This window comes from Asparagus officinalis, chromosome 5 (assembly GCF_001876935.1).
Source record: "Asparagus officinalis chromosome 5, Aspof.V1, whole genome shotgun sequence".
Taxonomy (NCBI): Eukaryota; Viridiplantae; Streptophyta; class Magnoliopsida; order Asparagales; family Asparagaceae; genus Asparagus; species Asparagus officinalis.
In genome coordinates this window covers 41,029,309-41,049,637 of record NC_033798.1, presented here as the reverse complement: position 1 = coordinate 41,049,637, position 20,329 = coordinate 41,029,309, and the positions used below count along the sequence as shown (strand labels likewise).

Here is a 20,329-nt window from a genome sequence, read left to right as displayed (position 1 = left end):
CTCTGTTACAGAGTTTTAACTCATTCTGAGTTCTTAAACTCGTTAAGAGTTCTTAATTAGCTTGCAACGCAAGTTAATCACATCAAACCAGACATTCGGTTTTCAACAACTCTTGTCAGAGTTTTCAACTCGTTCTGAGTTCTTTATACTCGTCAAGAGTTCTAAACCGAATTCATCAAGCAATTCAATCGGTTTCGTGAGATAGGACGGTCGGATCGTCAACGGAGAGCAAGTTCGACGCGATCAATCGAAGGAGGCACTCCACCGCTACCAAGAAGAACCCAGTTTTAAACAAAGGGGAGAATCAAATTCATTCTCCTCTTTTTTGTAATCGGAATCCAAATTGTAATTGATTTTGAGAGAAATACAAGTTAAAATTTTCTTTCATTGTCTTTCTACTGCAAATTTCTAACAAACAAAAACAATCAAGGATTACTACCGGAGCCATCTTTGAACTGGTTCCAGCAACGGAGTTCTCAATCGAAGACGAGAGTTGGAGACGAGTGAGGGCCGAGCGGAGGGGCGGATCTCAAAGACAAGAGTCGGAGACGAGTGGTTGAGCGGCTGAGCGGAGGGGGTAGATCTTGAAGACGATCGTTGGAGACGAGCGGCTGAGTGGAGGGGCGAATCTCGAAGACGATAGGAGAGAGCCCTAGCCCTGAAATCCCCCTTAAGTATTTATATGGGTTAACATTTGTAAATAAAAATTTAGATGAGTAGTGTTTGCAAAAAGTTTAATTAATAGGACTAAAATGTGAAAAGTTATCGAATAGCTAGTAATCAACCGAATCGAACATATCTTTGGTTAAATTCTATTAGTTTATAAGCCGAATAGTAAAAATTATTTGTTTAATAGTAAATGAACTACCGAATCGAACTTGACTGAATATTTGCGCGAATAATAACCGAACTGTTTATTAATTATTCGGTTCACTTCCACCCCTAGTCTAGGGTTTATTAATTAACGGTCAGGTTTGAACCGACCAACTTCAACGGTTCAGTTTCGGTTTTAGAGTACCCCTAAGTTGCAAGGTAGGGGTGGGGGTAGTTTACAAATTATTTTCCTTATTTTTAATTGTTTATTATTTTAATTAATTTGCATCATCTATTATTGATGATCTTTACATTTACATTTTTTCACTAATTTCTTTGTATACATTTTTTTGGTAGGGGTGGGCCTGGCTGGTTCAGGCCCATGACCCAGCCCGTCGGGTTCAAGATCGGGCTAGGCCTAATCCAAGCCCGATCAGGCTAGAGTGAGCCGGGTCTATTTCTCTGATCTTGGGTCTAGGACTAGACCTAGTCCGGTCCACGACCCGTCTAGATGTAGGTCGGGTTTGACCCAGCCCTCGACCAACGGGTTGTATTTGTTTAATAGTAAATGAACTACCGAATCGAACTTGACTGAATATTTGCGCGAATAATAACCGAACTGTTTATTAATTATTCGGTTCACTTCCACCCCTAGTCTAGGGTTTATTAATTAACGGTCAGGTTTGAACCGACCAACTTCAACGGTTCAGTTTCGGTTTTAGAGTACCCCTAAGTTGCAAGGTAGGGGTGGGGGTAGTTTACAAATTATTTTCCTTATTTTTAATTGTTTATTATTTTAATTAATTTGCATCATCTATTATTGATGATCTTTACATTTACATTTTTTCACTAATTTCTTTGTATACATTTTTTTGGTAGGGGTGGGCCTGGCTGGTTCAGGCCCATGACCCAGCCCGTCGGGTTCAAGATCGGGCTAGGCCTAATCCAAGCCCGATCAGGCTAGAGTGAGCCGGGTCTATTTCTCTGATCTTGGGTCTAGGACTAGACCTAGTCCGGTCCACGACCCGTCTAGATGTAGGTCGGGTTTGACCCAGCCCTCGACCAACGGGTTGTGGGCCAACCCGTAGGTTTTTCATCCAATTTTCTTCTATTTTTATACATTTTTTATTATATTAAACTTGTATTTACACTTATAAAATTATTTCTAATTTTTTTTGGTAATTGGAACTTATATTAAATTATTTTTAATATGTATTAAACTTTTAATCCTTTCAAGCAGACAGCAGTGAGTTTAAAGATTGCTGTTTTATTTCCCACGAACCAAAGATCTATAGCATTTTCGCTTTGTTGGCAACTAACTATAGACCCAATGGGCTAAAGGAACAAGTAATCTAACTAAAAAATTATATCATGGGCGGGATCGTGCCGAGCCGGTTCGGGTCGAGCATGGGCCGAGCCAGCGTGGCCCTTGCCTACTTCTGTGATCCTAGGTCTGGGGTTGAACCCGGGCCGCCCTGTGATCCGGATATGTCATGGACCAGGGTAGGGCCCGACCCACTATGGGGCGGGCCAAGTCATGACCCATGGGGGGTTAGGCTGGGTCAGCCCACGACTCGACCCGACCTACGTCCGACCTACTTTTGAGTCAAAAATAGACCTTTTAAAGTAAAAAAAAGTGTGCAATTATGTTATCTTACATACGCACCCTCTTAATGTTGAAAGGATGTTTTGAGGCATAGAAAAGAAGTGATATGTTACGGTTAGCTCTTAATTTTGTTTCGGTGATACTGGGCCAATAAGGGTTTCGACCCTTAATTTGATTAAGGTTTGATTGATTCTTAAGTTGATTCAGACAACATGAGGGAGCGTAATTGACTCATGTTTAATATGTGAAATTAACGTATGATAATAATTGAGGAAATATTCCAATGCTTAACCAAAGATAATGTGCTCCTTTAAAAAACAATAATGGTACATTTGAAAAATGAAATTTTATTTTGAATTTTGGATTTGGCCCAATTCCGTATGGACCTAAATAATACATTTGAGCAAGATTTCTAAATGACACCTTAGCCCAAAATGACAACTTAGCCCATGTCATTTCCAAATCTAGTTTCTCTTTTTTCCGATCGCGATCGTTGTTATCTCTCGACTTTGTCTTTGAATTTGTCTCTTCACTTCGACTCTCTACTTCGACTCCCCTCTCCCATCCCCCACCCCCACAAACCCTAACCGTAGATCCAACTACTCTCCCTCCTCCCCCATTCTCAGTTGAGAGATCATCACGCTGCTGCTAGGGTTACACGAGGTTCAAATTCGAGTTCGGTTCATATGGTGCTATTCGTGTTCGTATTCGAATTCGACTCGAGTAGTAATACAAATTCGAATTGGCTTCGTTTATTTATATCGACGTTCGAAAAAAGAAGCTAATTATTGTAAGGCATAGGTAACTTTTACCGGTGGGCGTCCTCGCAGAGAGGGACGAGGGCGTCGTCGCGGGGAGGAGGGCGTCAGAGAGGGAGGAGCGCAGGTCGTCGGAGAGGGAAGAGGGCGTCGTCGTGGGGAGGGAGGGCAGCGTGGGAGGGCGTTGTGGAGGGAGGAGGGCGTCGGAGTGAGAGAAGCGCAGGTCCTCGGAGAGGGAAGAGAGAGTCGTCGCTCAGGGAAGGAGGAGGGCGTCTTCGCGGGGAGGGGGGGCGTCGTCGCGGGGAGGGGGGGCGTCGTCAGAGAAATAGGTACTTGGTTGGAAGCGGAAAGTGGAAACTCAGTGATGTGAAAACCCTCTTAACATGTCTATTTATATATGGGGGTTGAAGTTGGAGTAAAAATTTTGATGGGTAATATTTGCAAGAAGTTTAATTAATAGGATTAACATATAAAAAGTTATCGAATAGTTAATAATCAACCTAATCGAATGTACCTTTAGTTAAATTCTATTTGTTTATAAGTCGAATACTAAAAAATATTCATTTAGTATTAAATAAACTGTCGGATCGAGTATAACCGAATATCTAGACGAATATTAACCGAATTGTTTATTAAATATTTGGTTCGCTTCCACCCCTAGCTAAAATTGAACCTGATGATAAGTTTAAGCTTGTTGCACTTTTTTCAAATAGACTTAGATCATAAAGAGTCTCAATCCTCTTTTCGTTCTTCCTCTTGTTTAACTTCCTAGGATCGGCAAGCTTTGCATAATCTAAGATCTAAAATAACCTTACACTATAGAATTTGAGTTCCCAAAACATAGCTAAATCCAATCCAACTTCTTATCATCAGGAAGATACTTTAGGCTTCGTTTGGATAACATAGTATTTTCCTTATTGTGTTTTTCTAAAAAAACAACATAACGTTGTGTGTTTACCTTAAAATGTTTTCAAAACACCATGTTAAGTATTTTTAGTCAACACTAGTTTGACCCATTATAAAATTAGTATTAAACATATTATTAATATATTATATATTAATTATAATAAACTATATTGTAAATAAAATGTTATAATATTTAGTTTACATTATTATAGTATTATAAGTATTAAATGTAATGCAATATAATATTGTATAATGTATTATAATATTATATTATACTTTAATAAGTTATATTATATTATTATTATAATTACATTATAATTATTACATATTATTTTCAAATAATTATATATCTAATTATTTTGGTATATCAATTTGTTATTGTTGTATATTATATTAATATTTTTATAATAATGTTATTTTATTATTAATATAATATTATACTATTATTCATATAATATAATATTATTAATAATGTTAATATTATGTTATTACTAGTATGTTATTAATAAATTAATATATCATAAATATTTTAATATATAATATAATATAGTTTTTAATATATTAGAGTTTATTAATAGTACTTTAATAATATATTAGTATTTATGATATAAATAAATATTATTGTGTTATGAATATATTATTATTACTTATAATTATTAATTTATATAATTTATATATTAAAAGTAAAAATATAATAATATTATAGTGATTATACTATTGTATAGTATATTATTATATCATTATTATGTTATTATTTATTATCAATAACTTTTTATTATTTTTTATTAGTTTATTTATTATATAATACATTATTAACATATTAAATATTGATATTTAATATGTTATTATATTATTATATAAGATATTTTATTTTTTATATTTTTATATTATTTAATAAATATTACTAATATATCAAAGTAACTATAGTATGTATATTATAGTATAATATAATAAGCATGTTAATAATAACTCTATATTAATTATATTTAATATATTATGTTAGATATTATATTAAAACTTTCTCAAACTTAAAACCAAAACACAAAACTTAAAATACCTAAAAGGTGTTATGAAAAAAAAATATTATGTTTTTTTTTTGAAGATAATTTAGCTCAAAAAATATCATGGTTTTTAAACACATAATGTTTTATTAAAAAAAAAAACAACATGGGAAAAAGTAAAACACACGGGGATCCAAATGTAGCCTTATAAATACGTTTTCGAGCCGACGGGGGAGAGCTATTTCCATAAATTATCGGAAATGAGCCGAACTGGCCCAAATGCGACTTGAACGCAAGGGCTATGAGCTGGGTGATTTTTTTCTATTTCAGACGATCCGCAGCCATCCGGGAGTCATTCATTCCCCAAGCCCCCCACCGTCGTCTCAAAAAACTCGCTCCCCGTTGCCTAAACTAGCAATTCGAAAAAAAGGGTCGAGCTAGCGCTTCCCCCTTTCGGAAGAAGGAAAATGGCGGATTCAGATGGGGGGGAGGAGGAAACAGGCAGCGGCAAGCTGAGAGGGACGCGGAATCTGGAGGTCGACGGCGGTCTCCGGGAGATGGCGAAGAAAGCAGCGTGGAGCGTCAGCTCCTGCAAGCCCGGCAACGGCGTCCTCTTCCTCCGCGACGACAACCTCGACACCTACTGGCAGTTAAACATCCTCTCTTTCCTCCCTCCCTCCCTCCTATTTCGTCAAGGATCGACTTGTGAAGCTCGTTTCTTGTTTAATTGCACTTTAGCACCCTATTTACGAAAGTCGAAATATTTCATTGTAGATGGAATCCTGAACGGTGACCGTGAAACTAACTTCAGGGGGTATTGAAGTGCAATTAAACCCTTCAAAAAATTGATTAAAGTTGGTCGCTTGGTTGGAGAAGCTGATTTAAAGTTTATTTCTTGGTTTCGTAAATTGATCAAAGCTTGTTTCTTGGTCGGCAGATCGGACGGAGCGCAACCCCACTTGGTTAGCATCCAGTTCCAGAAGAAGGTTAAGCTGCAAGTATGATGATAATCAAGTGCTTTTACTAATTTTTCACATCAAGAGTTTATATTATTTATTTATTTATTTATTTATTTAGTGATACTGATGTGTCGTTGAGGTTGTGTTCTCAGTTGTTGGCTGTCTATGTGGACTTCAAGCTTGACGAGAGCTATACTCCGAGCAAGATTTCAGTTAGAGCCGGAGATGGCTTCCATAACCTCAAGGTTGATATTCTCTCTCTTTACTCTTGTATTTCGTTGCATATTGTTCAACATTATTTTTTTTATATTTCTTATTTATTTTGTAATGAACCAATGACACATATCTTGGGCTGTTTGGTTCCTAGGGTTTAACTTATTTCTCGTAAGGAGTTTCCTCGAACACATTGTACACGTACAAGACACCAAAATCGTTAACAACGTTCCTCTTGATATTTCCTAAAAAGTACTACCCGTCAATGATATTTGGAATACGAAACTTAATCATTTAAATTTTTTACTTCCCTCTTTACCCATCTCAATCTTTTTGTTGCATCTGGTTAGCTTATTTGGGTCTTTGTATATATAACGAGTTTTCATTTCCATGATTTCTTCTAGCAGGAGATAAAAACAGTGGAGCTTGTGAAGCCAGTTGGATGGGTCCATGTATCCTTGTCTGGTACTGATCCCCGGTATAGTTACCTTCATTTATATTCTTTGTACTATCTCCTTGTTTCCCAAAGATAATTTTGCTAGAATTCTTAATATCTTCACTTGGAACCAGAATGGATAAGATTTGACCTTAGAATTGCTGCTTCCCTTCCTCTATTCTGATACATGAAGAACCAGAAAGTTCTTTTGGTGTTTTCTCATATTAGAACATGATCTTTCATATTTTGATATTAGACCAGAAAAGCTTCATATTTTTAGCAAATCTTCGTATTTTTAGTTTAGGTTTGCTAATCCATTTGCTTGTTTGAGATTACATCATTCAGTTAGTTCTAACCTTAGTTTTACATTAGATTCATCATTCACTAGTTCTTATATTTCTCATAGAGCAGAGCCCACCCTAACGGCCATTTGTCCCTTTTGTCTCACCTTTTGAATGGCTTCATCTTCTCCCACCTCGTTTCTTAAATCTATTAATCTCTCCACTTCAACTTCATCTCCATTTCTCTCATTTTACTCTTACTACCATACAAATTCCCTCCCTCCTCCCTCCCCCTCCACACATGGCACCTCCATATCTCCCTCAAGTTTGCATATGGCTTTTAACCCATCTCCTCCTCCCTCAACTCCTTTAACTAAATCCCTTGACCTACCTCCATAAGCATAAACAAATCTGTACTTTATGGACCTTTTGATAGTTTATGACTTGATGTTTGTGCGTACAAGACTGAACCAGGTATTTTGATCGTGAAGTCAGAGAGGACCTCATTTTCAACAGTGAGGAAGCAGATGGATATTTGGGGTATAAGGAGACAATGTTGGAGAAGATCCATCCATTTGCGGCAGTTTGGTTGGAGGCAAGTGAGGAAAGGAGGTTGGCATGAACCAGGATACAGTGTGACGTGAGAGAGGGAGTGGATGATGGATGAGTTTGCATCATAAACATTAACAGTAAACAGAGTGGCAAAGGCAGTAAACAGAGATGAGGCGGGCATGTTTACCTCCAATATCTAGATCTTTTAAATAAAAATAGCCAACCTACTGATTTTGGTGATTTATCCTCTAATTGTTCAAATAAAAATTTTCCCCCACAATAACTCTGAGCAAATGAAACTGATATTTTCTTTCTTTTCCTTTTTGTGTTCTGTTAAACTGATTTTGGTAGGTATAGACATTAAGAAAATCGTTAAAGTAATCTAAGTTCATACATGTGAGCAATCCACTGAGCTCTTGACTAGTTTTTACTGGAAATTATAATATACAGCCAGATCTATAGTATAATCCCATTCGTATGAGGTTTCTCGCCCTGTCGCCTTCGAAGGCCTAAGTTTGAAATGAACAGTTTGGTGGATTTTCTAGTTTTATGATTTTTTAGATTTTCAAATTATTCTATTACCGGTTTCTGGTTTTCTTAGCTTTTCATCTTATCCTATATCTTTATACAGATAGGAAATGTTGTATACCATCTAGAGAGTACTTTATCATATCAATGTTTCTTATGGCAGCAAATAGTTAGCACTGCTGAAACTGAAGGATAGAAATTTGAGTATCATCTGGCCCAGTTGCCTAATAGATGAAATGGTAGCATTCCTGGATGTTGTGCAAGTACAGTGAACTCATGAATTCCATCATATACTCCCAAAAAAAAAGTAGTAGGAAAAAATAAAGAAAGTGGAAGAAAGAGAAAAAATAAAATAAGATAAAACCATATTACAAAAATAATGTTACATGTAGTAACAACTTCGTTTATTGTTGTTATCAGGCTGCATTCTCAAAATACTGATAGGCCTGAAAATAGGCATGAAAAGTAAGGTTTGAATACAAATTGAGTCAACCTTTTGTTGATCAGAATATTGGCAATATCTTTGGCCTCGTGATCTAGAAGATAATATGATAAAGTACTAGAACAACATTGAGAATCTCTTTTTGTTTGTTTTTGCACTATCTTAATGCTGCTCATTTCTTTTTCCTTTAAATTTATCATTTTGCCTATGTGAATTGGTCACATATACATTTCGCAATTTCAATAGATTCATAATTTGTTGGAGCCATTTGTAGTTGCACTTCCCATTCAGTGCAAGGGGCTACTCTGCAAATTTCTCATAAAGTACGCACTTGATTCAAATAACAGTATTGTGTATATGATCCAAGCGGGATTCAATACCTCTCATTGTCAAAAATCGTAAATACTTTTTAATATTATCTGAAATTTCTTGTCTTGCATCTTGCAGTGAGACATTTATTCACACTTTCATGCTCCAAGTTGCTATTCTGTCCAATCACCTGAATGGAAGGGACACCCATGTGCGCCAGATCAAAGTCTATGGTCCTCACCCGTATGTCAACTCTCAGGCTTTCCCTTTTTATAGTTCTCGAAATTTCGTACATTTTCTGAAATTTCATTTTGAGTTTGTTATTCATACTTGTATTGCAGGAATCCAGTTCCTCATCAACCTTTTCATTTTACTTCACCGGAATTCATAACGTACTCAACTATTAGGTGAAGAGGTATGTATACCGCTTATCTGAATAAGGTACAAGGTGGAAATGCGGTCTTAGAAAAAGCTGTTTGTTGTCAGTCATACAGAAGTAAATTTTTTGTCCCAGACAGTATGCGAACCGATTTTCCTTGTAGCTTCCAAGCTGATGATATGAATACATGTATACATTTTCAGAAAACTTGATGATTAACTGGGTTTTGATGTATCAGACATAAATTTTGCAGTTATAATAGTCTTTTTCTTCCGAACCAAAATTTCGTTATTGATGGCAGAACATTTTATCTTTTGCATACCATCTAATTTGTCATTTATATACTAACATAAAATCTTGAAATATGATATTAGCATAAAATTATGAGAGGATAACTTTTGATTAACTGTTTGCTGCCTGTTCACGTGGAACCACTTGGTGAATATTAGAATTTTTACTGGACTCATACAAGGAGAAAGGAAGAAAAGGAGAAAATTAGTTAAACCATTTATTATCATTAAATGGTAATAAACAATATTTTTATGTACATCGTGATCTATTTATTAGGCTTTGATATTTAGATGATTGTTCTTTGTCTGTTGATCAGATTCTAATAGTACTCCCCTTTGATAAATGCATTGAGGCGCTTTACTTCCTCCTGCTGCTGATCAACTACTGCCCGGACAACATCCACCATTGAAATCAATCCCACTACCTTTTGATCTATCACAGGGACATGCCGGATATGCTTCTCTGTTACCATCAAAAGATCAGTTGTCACTCTCAATTCTTTGTCCTTTATGGAAGGTAAAATTCTAAGGGTAGTTAGTACCTGCCATCAGCTGCATTGCTTGGAGAATGTTTGTATCGGAATTCACTGAAATGAGTTTGTTCTGTAAAACCCAGGGTTGTGAGAAATGTGAAAAAATTATGGCCCCATGTAGCATATCAAAAAAATTAACAAATCATGTTTAAGCGCAAGCATAGACCTCATCAGTCATTATCTCTCCTACGCTCGTGGCCTTTGAAGATCTTCCTTGCACAATTATTTTTCGAAGATAATCTGTGTTAAGTATATTTCACGTTAGAAAGGAGACGTTCTGAGGCATAATTTAAGTTCAATATAATGCTTCTTTACTTTGCATAATCCAAAACCGATCTGTGAATATATTCTAGTAGTAAAACATGAATTATGTATTTAACAACTTTGTCAATATGCTGTAGATGGAAAGAAACGATTCTATACCTCTCTCCGTGATGATTCCTGCAACCAGCTTTTGATCTCCAGGTTTCAATACAACTAATGCGCCGATATTATGTTTTGTCATCTGCAAATAAAGATTGGTTATATGATATGAAACTCTGGAGTTTTTTCCCCCTATCAGTTCTATTATGGTAATGCAAATTCAAGTTAAGAGTTCATACATTCTTCACAGCATCATATACTGTATCATTGGTGCGACACCAATAGACTGCTTCATTATCGCCGTCTTCGTCGTCGTCATCCCTCTTAGTTTTCAAGATTTTGGCCACGGTAGTGTTATCTAGTCCATGATGAGGTATGATAGGAGTTGAGGATGCGCTGAATAAGTTGGACCATGGAAACCTTTGCTTCATGCTTATATGCTGTAGAACAGCAAGCTTAACTCTCTTTCCATGGAAAGCAATTGCTTGAGCTATCCCGTGCATGCTTGGTCTTTTCTAGTACTGACCCTGGACGATTAAGAGCACCATGAGATTTATACTAAGAGGGTTGGCGACGACGAAAGGAAGCATGGAAATCATACCTGGAATGGGAATTGGAAGATGCCGGTATGCGTGCTCTGTGGGCATGTTGATCATATCATATTATCAGCCATGGAAGTTTAAAGGAGAAGCAAGAAATATTTCTTGGCTATAGCATGGAGGTTAAGCTCAAACCTTAAGTTCAAGATATCCTTAAACTTATTTTTGGCGACTGACAATGAATAAATGGATTCCAAACCTTAAATATTTCCTTCCCTCTTTTGGCTTGAGGGGACAGCAACGAGGGCGCTCGTGCGTATACCATCGTTGTAAGGTTGAACTTTAAAACCGCCTCGCTAGCAATTGGATGTTTGGAAACAAATAGAAAACTTTTTCTAGTAGTAAAAAAAACCTATTTCCACTCCTTTCTACGGGTTATATAAAGTTTTTGTTTGTTTGTTTGTTTGATTGATTGTTTGGGCATGGAAAGATGGGAAGGAAACAATTTCTATTATATTTCCTGTTTAGGGGCTGTTTGGTACATTTCTGGAGAAAAAAAAGAAGAAAAAAAATTCTAGGATGAAATCTATTTCTTGACATTTCAAAGGGTTTTCCCAGATTTGAGATATTTTGTTTGTTTCACAGTGAATTTAAGAGATTGAGAACAATGTGCTCCTTTTCAAGTGTTTGGTACAACACTATGTAATAAAGAAACCATAGCTGCTTTCCACATTTCTCAAACCAGAATTGTTTGGCAAGTGACATCCCCCAAAATGAGAAAACCCATCTAAGCTCATCACGGTGAGCTCACCTCCCAAACAAAGATAAGAACCTGGCAACGGTAAGATTCAACCAATGGGCAGAAAAAGATCGCACAAGTAGCAGTGATTTGTGCCTCTTCAAATAAGCAACAGTAACCCATCTAGGCACTTTATATAGTTGGGATATGCTGAAAAAATATTTGCCAATCAAACACATACTCAACTTATTTCCTCTCTTCAAAGTGCTGAAATTGGAGATATCAAGAAGCCGTCTGCTCAAGCTTTGCTAAGCCATGGAAACAACCCAAATATCTCAAAATAGAGGTGTAGAGGTAACTTGCCAGTGTCAAATACCGACGCCATTAAAGCTATGCAAAAATGGACCGAACAAGGGCACATACTTTTGGGGCTGCGTAAAATACCCAAATAGGCAATGTAAATTCTTTAGATGGGCAGAAATTGAGCATGATAGCAAAAAAGGAAAAGCAATCACATATAAGCACGATATCAAAAAAGGTAAAGCAACCTCTGATGAAGCAACTCCTCGTGATGTTTCAGAAATAAGAGACTTGGAAACAAAGCACTTGCGAAGAGAATTGAAGTTTGCAAATCAATCGTGATGTTTCAGAAATAAGAGACTTGGAAACAAAGCACTTGCGAAGAGAATTGAAGTTTGCAAATCAACAAGTTGATTACTTGAAGAAAAGTCTTGGAAACAAAGCACTTGCGAAGAGAATTGAAGTTTGCAAATCAACAAGTTGATTACTTGAAGAAAAGTCTTGTTGTCTTAGGAATATTTACTATTTTCCTTGTTGTCGTAAACATTGTAATATGCTCTTTTTTATAAATATAATGCAAAAATCTCTTTAGAATGAATGTACTCTTGTATATGAACAGATTTAAACTAAAACAGTGAACATATTGAAAAACAATGATGTGCAAATCATTTCATGTATATCTGTAACAAAACGTGCCAAAAACCGATAAATATTAACTGCAATATACCTATGCAAAATACTCACATGTGAAAACATGTATCAAACAACTAATCAGAATCTGAATTCAAACATCCAGAACAATAAAAGTACGTGATGGCTATACTGGGTAGTGCTGAAAAATCCAGAGCATGTGAGTGTAGTAGTCTGGGAAGGTGGGTAGTGATGCAAAAAGTTGGGGTGTGGAATCAGGCAACAAATAAAAAATTTGTTTAAAATTCAGTGAGGTCTAAAAAATGTATGAGAAAGCAGAGTTGTGAAAACATGATAACATGAGGCAATACTCCAAACCAAAAAATCCATAACCACTTAACTCTCTGATGCATTGTTCACAATACTAAAATCCAGCACTATACTCGCAAGGTTGCAGAAATGTGAAAACATGTGACCAAATCATGAATCCAGACATGAAATCATGTTACCAAATCATGAATCCAGACATGAAATCATGATATCCCGCAAAGTTAGATAAAATGTGCTCAGATATATGTCTACATCATCATATATCCCACACCAGTAATCAATTACTACGCAAAGTTGGCTTCAGACCTTTACATTTTACTCCTCAGCTCATTAGGTAAATGTTGGGACTGCCTCGCCAAAACAGTGCAAGTATTATTTACTGGCTTAGAATATCAGAAAATTAGACAATCATCATTGCAGCAGGTTGTGCATGCATATACAAACTGCATCAAAAAACAGTGCTTGTTGGTTCCTCATGAACTTGCAACAAGTTGCATGTACAATGTAGCTATAACAATCAAAGGCTGCAATATATGTACAATGGCTATGGCCAACATGAACTTGCCTCGCCTTAAGATTGTTAAGTTACATGTGATTGTATCTAATATTTGCATGCACTCAGCATTGCACCGTTCAAGTTAAATTAAAAAAGTGACAGCTTGTCATACCAGCAAGCATTTGCATTGAATGGGGCACCTCAACCATGACATAGAATCCTATGTGGCACCTGTAATTAGGAAAACAATCAGTGTAACCTGAATCAAACTTTGCACCACTCCCTAAGCATCACTCAACATCATGTACTAGACTGCATCAAAATAAATCACAATGGTAGCTACTGCATCATATCCAAAAATATACAGCCATACCAACCACCTAGAAGTTTTTTCGACATAATAAGATCACTGTTAGGCCTAGTGTGCAAAATAAAAAAGGGCCATCCAACTCCAAAATGTTCCTGTAAATAGCAATAGGTAAAGATATCAGTGTGGATTAAATCACTTGGTAGTGCAAGCATTTAAGCAGCAGAACCAAGCAATACCTGGATTGCCAAACTAGCTTCCCCCATCTTCCTTCTTCATGAAATTGTCCAACAATGCCCTTTGACCAAAGTCACTCTTACCTATTGTAGGCATCGAAAATTGCCTATAGGTCTCTACGAACTGTTCAGTGTTAAAGAGCGACAATGAACGTCACCATCCGATCCACAAGAGTCTAATTGATGTCGACGAACGACTGAAGTGAATCGACGAGCTACGTGAACGGATAGGATTTCGGAACAACGGAGACCCGGACCAATCAAGGAACCCGGCACTGTTCACAAAAAGGACAACGCCCTTCGTGCCTCGACCACTCCACAGACAATCCAACCACCAAAACGGATCGAACTCTTCATCACGCATCCAACGCACTTGGAATCACTCAAATCCGAGTTCGGACGAAGAGTTTACAGGGAAAACAACCGAAACACCTCAAATGGAGTCCCGGCAAGTCGAAACACCCCGGGGGTGTCTAGGAAAAGCCTAGACACCCCAGGGGTGTCTCGGCCATGGCCGAGACACCAGGGGGTGTCTAGGCCCCCTAGACCCCCCTACACACTCCTAAACACTATAAATAGCCCCCTAGGACCTTGCTTTTGAGAGGAGGATTTTTGGAGAGCCTTGGCGAAGCCCTGCTGCAGTGAAGAGTGGTCGTGCGCTTCAACGAGGAGAGGAGAGGTCTACACCAGCGCCTTCATCACCCGTTCCCCCTTTGCCTTAGTATTAGCCCTTGGCGTTAATACTAAGAAGAGCTAATATCTCGCTTTAGCCGAGATTGACGCTTATAGCTTCTAGATCTCACGCGGATCGACGAAGCTCTGCCCGATTTTATACGCTTATAGCTTCTAGATCTCACGCGGATCGACGAAGTTCTGCTTCTATATCCCTCCGCGGATAGACGAAGCTCTGCCCGATTTTCTCGGAACAGATCTGAGTGCCCCGGTGGTCCACGGATATCAACGTCCCCGTCACAGGCCAAAGACCCACGCAAGCAAGAGATGATAAACAGATCTTGCGTTTGTTTGAAAGGAGTTGTATTTCTTTTGTTTTCATTGTGTAAAGGTCTTATAAAAAGACTATCTTTTTATTTCATTGTAACGATCAAAGTTGTAATGAATGCAGCAATGAATACAGCAACTTTTTCCGCAAACAAGCTGGCGACCACAATGGGAGCCAACGGCATCGCTTCCGACGCCGTCGTGACGCAACCAGCACTCAAGATCGGGGTGAATGAAGAACACGAGCTCGATCAACAACAGTTCAAAGAAGGCCTCTCTTCCTCCTCCTCCAGATCCGCCTCTCCAAACGGGTACAGAAAGGTAACCTCTTTCATAAATGATTGCAGGTCCTTCGGTTCAAAAATCCAAACCCCCGTTGCCGCCTCTGCACTTGCACCACGTGACGTCCCCGCGTCGTCCAACGTGGTCGAGATCGCAGATCCGAACTCCTCTTCCGCCGAGGAGATGGCTTCTGAAGACGCTCCAACATTATCAAAGAGAGCACGACAAAGACAGCGTCAACGTCTTGCTCGACAGCTGGCCGAGGCTTTGGAGCCAATGGATGGGATCCGCTATAACGTGGATCTAAAATCCAGGCAACGCCAGGAGCAACCACGGCAAACAACCAGCCCCTCCTCCGAAGCAGAAACAAACAAATGGGTTCATGTCAAAAGAACCCGTTCTACTCTCGAGGAGCGAATGCCCGAACCCTGGTGCAAAAAGCACGAGAAATGCAAAAGGAAGAGGCAGTTAAGAGATCGCCGAGATCCAAACGAGTTTGGGTGCCAAAGGCCAAATCAACGCCTAAGGCAAAAGCAGGCGACGTTGCTCTCCAACCTTCGTCAATTTCAGGTCCCGAACCTTCGGTAAAGCCCCACCGCAGCGTGGATTTCCCCAAGTCTAGGAATCCTCTGAACAACCGTATCGATGCTCTACCCGAGAATCGAGGAAAAACGCTTGTCAAGGGAAGCTGGGGATCGCTGAAGGAGCTTCAAGCCTTGATAAGGAGAGCTGGAGATCATTGAACGAGCTGCAAGCCAACACCCGGACTGGGGGTCGTACGCGACCTCCTAACAAACAGATTCCTGCAACGGCCAGCTTGGCGGTGCGTGCAAAAGACCAAGAGCCCGGTAAGGTTTCACCCTCACAAAGGTGTGATTCCAAACGTGCGACTCTTGCAGAGGCCAACAAGGCAATGTTTACTCAGAAGAAGACGCGTCGGACAGACGAACGCGTTATACCTGAGAACCCATGTGAGCAGCCGATAGGTTACTCCGACTGCAACGTCAGTGAGTTGTACTATCAGGCTGGGGGTGCGAATGAATCTCGAAAGAGAAACACCCGGGAAGCGGATTCTCACTGTCCGTGTACCAAATTTATCAGGGCAGTATTATCAACATGTAGCTGCCCCAAGACCGTTCCGCAGAGGGTCTCGATATTCGAGGGAATCTTCGATGGAACAACGAAGCCCAAATCAGGGCATTTCCATCAAAAAGGATCGGTTGCTCGAGATGATGAATTCCCAAAAGTTACCATCAACATGGTCAACAAGGGAAAATAAAAAGGATCGGTTGCTCGAGATGATGAATTCCCAAAAGTTACCATCAACATGGTCAACAAGGGAAAATCCCCAGTTGTTTCAAGTGGTTCCGACCCTAATTTCTCTTTAGGAAACAGGGTCAATGCGAGAATAGCTCAACTTCAGCTAGAGGCCGTCGGAGATAACGACGACCATGGGATCCATGAAGAAGTCCATTCCGATGATGAACTCTCGGATTCTTATTCCGCTCTCGCTTCTGACGACACAACGTCTAGCATAGGGCAAGCTCGAGAAGTGTTCATGGTCAACACCGAGCAGATAGCCAAGATCATTGAAGAGGTCCTGGCTAAGCAGAAGGAAATCTTCAAGTTCGAAATGGAAATGGCTATGCAGGAGATGAGGCAAATGCACGACCAACAAATCCAAGCCTTGTCGAACCAGCTAGTTGAATCCAGCCGTCGCACCCAGAGTGCCGCAGTTGACAGCGATCCGGAAGTGGACGAAGTCGTCATGGCTGACGCACCGCCCAAGAATACCGGGGGTGGCCCCACTAAAAATAATGACGCTGGGGGTGGACCCACTAGTGATGATAACACTGGGGGTGGCCGTATCATTCCTCTCGGAAATTATCCAAAACAGGATATAGATCAGGCCGAAAAGATGAAGGATCTCGAAAGAAAAATTGAAGCCCTGATGTCTACTCGAGAGGTGAAAAGGACCGGCATTCCGTGTCCTTACCCGAAAGAGTGGGACTCGATCCCGTATCCGGCAAAGTTCAACCTGATCAACTTCACGCCATTCGGCGGGAAGGGCTCGCCCACTCAGCATCTAATCTATTTCAAGTCTCACTTGGGAGTGATCTCGGGCAACGAGCCTTTGATGGTTCGGTCATTCGTTGGCACCCTTCGCGGGCCTGCCTTCGATTGATACCGCCGTCTCAAGCCCGGAAGCATCAACAGCTGGGAGGACTTGGAAAGCATGTTTCTCGCCCATTTCTTCGATGATGACACCGAGGTGTCGATCAGGACACTCTTCGACGAGAAACAAAAAGGCGGAGAGTCGGTGGATACCTTCATCAAACGCTTCCGCAATCAGGCAATGAACTGCAGGGATCCCGTCACGGAGGAATTCCTCTTGCAGACTTGTCAGAACAACTTGTCCATTAACATCTTGGATGTTATGGGAACAGAGCCGCTCAATACCTGGAAAGAGTTGAAGGTACGCGGAGAACAGGCCGAACGATTCCTCAAAAGGAAGAAAGCCGAGAGGAGCCAACTGATGGTCAACCCTCTGGATTCGGATCCCGTACCTCATGATGAAGGGGACGCACCTGCAACGGTTATTGACGATGATCAAACGTCACAACAGCAGTTCCGAAGACAACAGGAGAATTCGGATCCAAGGCTCCAAAACGAGTACTCGTTCAAGGACGAAGACGTTCCCACCATCTTCGAATCTCTTCTTGAAAACGACAAAATCAAGCTCCCACCCACCATGAATCAAGAGGAAGCTGACGATCCTGCAAATCCGAAGTACTGCGCGTACCACAGGAGGATCCTCCATCCCACCGAGGCTTGCTTTGCTCTCAAGAATAGCATTCAGACATTGGTTGAAGCCGGCGTTATAACGCTAGGGTAAGCCAATTGAGAACGACAAGACTCCGAAGAGTATACGAGTATAAACTGCTTCTCAAAACTCCAAAGAGTATACGAGTATAAACTGCTTCTCAAAACTCCGAAGAGTACACGAGTATAAACTGCTTCTCAACACTCCAAAGAGTATACGAGTATAAACTGTTTCTCAATACTCCGACAAGTATAAGAGTATAAACTGCTTCTTGATCCTCCGACCGGTATAAGAGGTTAAACTGCTCCCTGATACTCCAATAGGTATATGAGTCTAAACTATTTCCTACCATTGACGGGAAGTTCCTGTAAGATATTACGCTAATATTCTTAAGGATAACCCGGTCGGATAACAAAGTCAAACCCAGTCCCAAGAAAGAAGCTGGGCATTCTTAGGGATAACCCAATCATTGTAGAATTGATGAATAAGAAATTCACGTTCGAACTCTGAAGGTCAGAACGTTTCTTCTTATTCTTATCAAAATTCTCTAACTCTTATGAGTTTTTGTGAGATGAGATCCAATCCTCTGATAGGTTAATCTTTCCTCACCAAACCATCCGCTGATCAAACTAAACGACAGGGGATCCACCAACATATCCATTTGCCCGTCATTGGCATTTCTCAGACTTAACGTGCTAGGTCCTAAACGCCTAGCATTAAAGTCCCCCTTTGAATGATAATACGAGTTGGCACTTTCTTTGCTACCCGTATTCCACTTTCTTGCTGGTCAAACCTATAAAAGTTAGGGCCAAAGCCAAAATCCCCTCTCGATTCCTCCAATGAACGAGAGGTCCACTTTCAAATCGAGTGATCAAACCTTCCGACAGTTAGGGTCATCTCAAACTCCTGCTTGGTCAAACCTTCCTACAGTTAGAACCAAAACCAAAATCCCCTCTCGCTTCCTCCGATGAACGAGAGGTCCACTTTCAAATCGAGTGATCAAACCTTCCTACAGTTTGGGTCATCTCAAACTCTTGCTTGGTCAAACCTTCCTACAGTTAGGACCAAAACCACAATTCACTCTCGATAAACGAGAAATTTATCTTTAATTCGGTAATCAAACCTTCCGACAGTTAGGGTTATCCGAATCTTTCTGATTCTCGGAGTGGAGATCCCACTCTTAGTTTCATCCTTCCGGATTCTGGGGGTGGAGATCCCACCTCGAGTTTTCTTTCCAGCTGAAGATAGAATATAAAATTCTTTCTCTTTAGCACCGGGAGATAGAATATAAAATTCTTCCTCTCCCGTTTCCTTTCCGGCCGAAGATAGAATATAAAATTATTCCTCTTCAGCACCGGGAGATAGAATATAAAATTCTTCCTCTCCCGTTTCTTAATCTGTCTTTGCTTTTAGAAAAGACACGATTGTCAAATCCGGGCACTCGATGCACGGGGAATTTTATCCCGAAGCCTAAGTAGGGATGAGTCAACACCTAACACGTATTGCCGGGTAGCCTATTCCCGTAACAAGGGCGAAGCCTATGTATTCAACATCATAGCACAAAGTCTAAGAGAATTCATCCTCTTAGCACAACGTTACATGCGGAACGGATTGAGACAATCTGCATGCTAGCCCGACCCAAACGGTAGTCGGTAAAGGCTCATCAAATCCGTTGAAGGCTGGAGATTAGCCAAAAATCCTAAAGTCAACGCCTAACACGCGTTGCCGGGTAGTCTATTCCCGTGAGAAAGACGAAGTCTACGTATTCAATGTCGTAGCACTAAAAGAGTTAACTCTTTTAGCTTAACGTCGTATTCAATGTCGTAGCACTAAAAGAGTTAACTCTTTTAGCTTAACGTCACATGTGGAACGGACTTAAAACAATCTGCATGCTAGCCCGACCCAAACGGTAATCGGTAAAGGCACGTCAAACCCGTTGATGGCTGGGGGTTTGCCAAAAATCCCATAGCCTATGTCTAACACGCATTGCCGGTTAGTCTTTGACCGTAAAAAGGACAAAAGACCACATATTCAACATTGTGACAGGTTGTTATTAATAACACCATAATCCGTGCCTCACACGCACGGGGAATTTTATCCTGAATCCTAAGTAAGGATAAGTCAGCGCCTAATACGCGTTGCCGGGTAGTCTATTCCCGTGAGAAAGACGAAGTCTACGTATTCAATATCGTAGCACTAAAAGAGTTAACTCTTTTAGTTTAACGTCACATGTGGAACGGACTTAAACAATCCGCATGCTAGCCCGACTCAAACGGTA

The 20,329-nt window shown here is 39.9% G+C and overlaps 2 protein-coding genes across 3 annotated transcripts; one reads left to right on the top strand and one right to left on the bottom strand.

Annotated features, from left to right (window-relative positions):
• Positions 5,320-10,176, top strand: LOC109842848 (anaphase-promoting complex subunit 10). Of its 2 annotated transcripts, XM_020411750.1 has the most exons (7): positions 5,320-5,733; positions 6,022-6,082; positions 6,196-6,288; positions 6,661-6,734; positions 8,943-9,047; positions 9,146-9,219; positions 9,791-10,176. In XM_020411750.1, exons 1-6 carry the CDS (start codon positions 5,552-5,554, stop codon positions 9,213-9,215), a joined length of 585 nt encoding a protein of 194 aa, XP_020267339.1. In that variant the 5' UTR covers positions 5,320-5,551; the 3' UTR covers positions 9,216-9,219; positions 9,791-10,176. The 2 variants fall into 2 exon arrangements, with proteins under 2 accessions (XP_020267339.1, XP_020267340.1); XM_020411751.1 differs by lacking the exon at positions 9,791-10,176 and having other exon boundaries at positions 5,321-5,733; positions 6,664-6,734; positions 9,146-9,781.
• On the bottom strand, positions 9,791-11,244 carry LOC109842846 (CBS domain-containing protein CBSX3, mitochondrial-like). Its single transcript, XM_020411749.1, has 6 exons — positions 10,971-11,244; positions 10,609-10,896; positions 10,430-10,511; positions 10,173-10,246; positions 10,016-10,076; positions 9,791-9,936 (listed from the first exon to the last, which is right to left on the bottom strand). The coding sequence occupies exons 2-6, from the start codon at positions 10,870-10,872 to the stop codon at positions 9,794-9,796; spliced, it is 624 nt and encodes a 207-aa protein (XP_020267338.1). The 5' UTR covers positions 10,873-10,896; positions 10,971-11,244; the 3' UTR covers positions 9,791-9,793.

Coding starts and splice junctions, on each gene's coding strand:
- LOC109842848 (XM_020411750.1), top strand. CDS start 5,552: ATGGCGGATTCAGATGGGGGGGAGGAGGAAACAGGCAGCGGCAAGCTG. Junction 6,083..6,195: donor AGAAGAAGGTTAAGCTGCAA/GTATGATGATAA, acceptor TTGTGTTCTCAG/TTGTTGGCTGTCTATGTGGA. Junction 6,289..6,660: donor ATGGCTTCCATAACCTCAAG/GTTGATATTCTC, acceptor GATTTCTTCTAG/CAGGAGATAAAAACAGTGGA.
- LOC109842846 (XM_020411749.1), bottom strand. CDS start 10,872: ATGCACGGGATAGCTCAAGCAATTGCTTTCCATGGAAAGAGAGTTAAG. Junction 10,077..10,172: donor GAGAGATAATGACTGATGAG/GTCTATGCTTGC, acceptor TGGGTTTTACAG/AACAAACTCATTTCAGTGAA. Junction 9,937..10,015: donor AGCAATGCAGCTGATGGCAG/GTACTAACTACC, acceptor TGATGGTAACAG/AGAAGCATATCCGGCATGTC.